The following is a 4,366-nucleotide window of genomic DNA, read 5'->3' as shown; positions in this document are numbered from 1 at the left end:
CCATGAGCAGCTCTCAGTGGCAGAAATCACCAACGCCTGCTTTGAACCAGCCAATCAGTTGGTGAAATGTGACCCTCGCCATGGCAAATACATGGCCTGCTGCCTTTTGTATCGTGGTGATGTGGTGCCCAAAGATGTGAATGCTGCCATTGCCTCAAGACCAAGCGCTCCATACCCGTTTGTGGACTGCGGTGCCCCACTGGTTTCAAGGGGCATCACCTACCACCTCCCCTGTAGTTCCTGGTGGAGACCTGGCCAAGGTCCAGAGGGCCGTGTGCATGCTGAGTAACACCACTGCTATTGCAGAGGCCTGGGCTCGGCTTGACCACAAGTTTGATCTGATGTGCGCTAAGCGTGCCTTTGTTCACTGGTATGTGGGGGAGGGTATGGAGGAGGGAGAGTTCTCTGAGGCCAGAGAAGACATGGCAGCTCTGGAGAAGGATTATGAGGAGGTTGGAGTCGACTCTGTTGAGGGGAACGGGGAGGAGGAAGGAGAGGAGTACTAATAATAAATAAATCTGACTTAGGTGTCATTCCTTAACAAGTACAGGAGTACAATATATTGCTTGTATTTTCTTTTAACCTTTTTTGAATTCTAAATATATCACTGTATTTTTTTGTAGTTTTATTTGCCTTTTGTATACTGGTATGGAGGAGGGGGAGATCTCTGAGGATATGGCAACTCTGGAGAAGGATTAGGAGGAGGAGGATGTAGTATAGTATTAAATAGGCATGCATTCCCTTTTGTGATATTTTAATGTCTAAAATAAAGTTTGTTTATTGACTGCACTGTTGTTTGCTTTTTAAATACTTTCCACAGAGAGGTGCTCATACAATACTCTAAAGCCACTTATCAACTTAAGATGGGTTGTATATTTTTTGGTTTGTCACTTAAAAGATCTAAAATGGGACATGTCAACGATTTTATACCTTGGCTCTGCGTAATTGATGCCTGACAATGGCTGATAGTATTCAGTGTGAAATGTCACAGAAGAATCTCACCAAACTAAATGAAAAAGTCTGTCGGTGCTGGTTAAACTATTCTATCATTTGGGTAAAGATTTTAATTCTCATTTTTAAATAAGACGAGTAGCGTCTGTCACTCCCATAGCACGATGGTGTATTTGTTTTAATTGCTCAAACTCCTACAATAGCGCTAATCTGCCTTTAGCAATGCGCCGCTTGCCTTATGGGAAATGTAGTTCGATCGCCACCCCCAATGTTCTTTCAACATTTTGGTGACGTTTATCCAACGTGGTATCGTTCGCTGGTTTTTATATCAACTTCCGCCTCTTCTCTGTAGTGGTAGAGCAAGGAAACGTTACCGAACGTTTTCTAAAGGTTTTCGGAAACGTTTAATCGGTTTACAGTTTGGAAAAACGTAAATGGAGCATGGTAACGGGGATAACCCCGATAGGTCGATGCAACGTCGAGTGGAGGGTTTTGTAAACAAACACATGGCGGACATGGCTCGAGAAACCCTCCAGCAGAGGCTGACTGCTGTTTCAGATGAGATGCACAGTCTGGCCGAACATGTTTCCAGACGCTCAGAGGGAGAGTTCAAAGACAATCCGCGGCAAAGGGACGCGAGCCTCGGTGTGCAGCCGCCACTCTGCCCCGCCTGTAGCTGCGGAGCCGCGGACAAGTTACTTTCTGCCCCATCCACAGGTAGACTGTTTCTAGTTTGTCTAGATGGTTTGTCAGTAAGTAGGACAATAAAGTCAACGTTAGCCATTAAACTTACCCTATAGTGAACTTACCATGGTACCTCAAAATGCACGTCTAGTCAAAATACTATTTGTATGTACAGTAAACTGCTGTTTTCACTGTATGCCACTGTCTGATAATCATATGTGTCTTGAACTATGATAGTTTTATTTTATTATTTCTAAAAGTACAATTTATTGTTATTCTAGAATTTCAAAACCCTTTTACTTTCATTATTATTCACTAGTTATTTTATTTATGTTATTCTTTTTTGTAGTTAGTAGGCTAGAGTATCGTGGAATATGTAAGAATGTGGACAGCAGTATTTGGAATATATTACTAAAGCAATGAAAAGCACAATGAAAAACATTTAAACCCATGTTCACCTCTTTAAATTAAAATTTAAAATCAAATGCTTAGACAGAAGTTCTCAAGCTTGCGAGATCATTCATTTAGACTAAACAACTGTAATATCTCTTGATATTTTTGGCCATGATTATATACAATAATGTTGGATAATGGCCCAGCCCTAACTTTGAGGACCAGGTCAAAGTATCAATGTACAGTAGATAATCCATATTAAAAAATGTATGTCAGGAAGTAAGGTATAATCCAATACTACATATATATAATATATACCATATTGTCCCTGACAGGAAATTGGGGTGCAGCAAGGCATACAAGACAATTAAACACACAGCACAACACAAGACAACAGAAAAGGGGGATCCAAATAAAGTGGGGCACACGGACACACACACAACCATACATTTGCATCATTTAAAATAAAATACTTAAAGTCCTACGTTCCATAGTTTAAATGTCAGGTTTTCCATCATAAAGTGCTAGTGCAAAACCAATAAAATCCAGATCCAGAATCCAGTGTAACTGTAGCACCACTAACGTTTTCTACATTCATATCTAGATGCAACAAATTATGTTTTTTTGGGCGGATAAGTTTGGACGGAAGTACAAAGAGTTGTTGCTATGGAGATACACCGTCTTGTCTCGTTGCATCGGTGAAAACTGGCAGGTTTTAGAACGCTGCAGACCGCTACGTTGCAAGTCATTGCAAGTAGTTTTAAGTAGTTGCAAGTTTCAATTCGTCGCAGATCTTTGATCTGAACTGGGCTTAACATGTAACTATCACTTGGCGGTCTCCATCAGTACGTTGTCCATGGCACTGGCCAGATTTTGTTATCTAACTTACCACATACCCTCTCTAGAGACGGCTGCTCAGCAGAAGATAATCGACCTACTGGTGGTGATCCAAGAGGAGCAGCAGAGGCAGTGGGCAGTGCTGAGGGATCTTCAGGCCCGCCTGCAGGGTCCGGCCGGCTACGAGGAAGAGGATGTCGAGGCCCTGGACATGGACCTCCCTCTGAGGACCCTGGAGCAGCTGGATGACATGGAGAGACAGCTGGATGACGCAGGAATACAGAAGAGAATGGTAGTTACCACAGCGCTGTTTACATGTGATGTAGGGGTGTAACCGTACACAGAAGTAGGGCTGAAAGATATGGAGACAATCACATATCACAACATTATTGAACAAATACATCAATGTCGTTACTGTAGGATGTGGATATAATGACTAAGTGGTTAAAGGCAAATAATGAAAAAAACAGTCTGGCAAGTAACTATATCTAGTCTCATTCATAATATTGATAAAATATCAATATATATTACAGGAGTCGGTAAAAGGTTCTGTGAAAACACGCTTCTGTATCACACTGTACAAACACTGAACCAACACTTCCCCAAAAAAAAGGTTACAAAAGACTGTAAAACTAGCACAACAAGCGTCTCTTATGCTAGGAAATTGACAATACAGATTAAATAGAAAAAATAAAACATGCACACAGGGAAAAGTGCTACAATTACTTCCACCTTGGCTATATGCCAATCGCATCAGTTATTGTTTTTTGGCTTTAGTTTCTAAAGGCTGCTTGCCAGGGCTCCGGTTTGGCACATCTGGGCTAGAGCTGCAAAGATTATTTGTTTAGTTGTCAATTAATACATTAATCTGCCACTGTTTTGATTACCCCACTCATTGGTTTGGGTCATTTTGAATGAAAAAAGTAAAAGATTCTCTGATTACAGCTTTCTAAATATGAAGATTTTGTTGTTTCTTTACTTCATTGCATTCTTTGCTTCATGTCCCGCTGCTGTGGCTCCTGCTTGTGTTTCTGCTTCAGCTTCTCCAGAGCCAGTTCAGTCTGAATATTGACAGCCGACCCACCACAGTAGAGTTCTGACAGCACAGGGTCCTTTGCCTTGGCTATTTATTATTTCCCATGGTTCAATGAGCTTCGGCGCATTGGTGCCTATCAGCAATTCCACTTCTGCTTCAAGACTGGGAACTTTAATGCCGTTGAGGTATTTCCATCCCTCCAAGTCTTGTTAAGTGAGAAAGTTATTTCTGCTCACAGACATGGTCCTCTGAGTATAGACTTTAGGTAAACCCAGGAAGTTTACTTCATTCAAACCTCGAAACGACTAAGCAAGAATGTGTCTACAGACCTCTCTTGGCCAAGAGTACCGAAGAAGAATGTTAGTCTTAGACTCCTGAAAGATTCAGTTTTCTCATGAGATGTTGGGTACAGAAAGAAGCTTAACTTCCAGGATCTAGAAAGGCATAGGTGTTCACAATCGTGCT

The 4,366-nt window shown here is 41.5% G+C and overlaps 1 protein-coding gene and 1 pseudogene across 1 annotated transcript in view; both read left to right on the top strand.

Moving 5' to 3' along the window:
- LOC116686762 (tubulin alpha chain-like) overlaps window positions 1-662 on the top strand; it is an 8,006-nt pseudogene extending 7,344 nt beyond the window's left edge.
- Window positions 663-1,230: 568 nt separating this feature from the next.
- Window positions 1,231-4,366, top strand: part of LOC116686769 (uncharacterized) — a 10,020-nt gene continuing 6,884 nt past the window's right edge. Inside the window, exons 1-2 of the mRNA XM_032511823.1 lie at window positions 1,231-1,668; window positions 2,934-3,157. Of these exons, the coding sequence (XP_032367714.1) occupies window positions 1,386-1,668; window positions 2,934-3,157 (507 nt within the window). The 5' untranslated portion in view covers window positions 1,231-1,385. The remainder of the gene's footprint in view (window positions 1,669-2,933; window positions 3,158-4,366) is intronic.

This window comes from Etheostoma spectabile, unplaced genomic scaffold (genome assembly GCF_008692095.1).
Source record: "Etheostoma spectabile isolate EspeVRDwgs_2016 unplaced genomic scaffold, UIUC_Espe_1.0 scaffold465, whole genome shotgun sequence".
NCBI classification, from domain to species: Eukaryota; Metazoa; Chordata; class Actinopteri; order Perciformes; family Percidae; genus Etheostoma; species Etheostoma spectabile.
The sequence above is the reverse complement of the archived record's forward strand: the minus strand, read 5'-3'. Positions and strand labels throughout refer to the sequence as shown.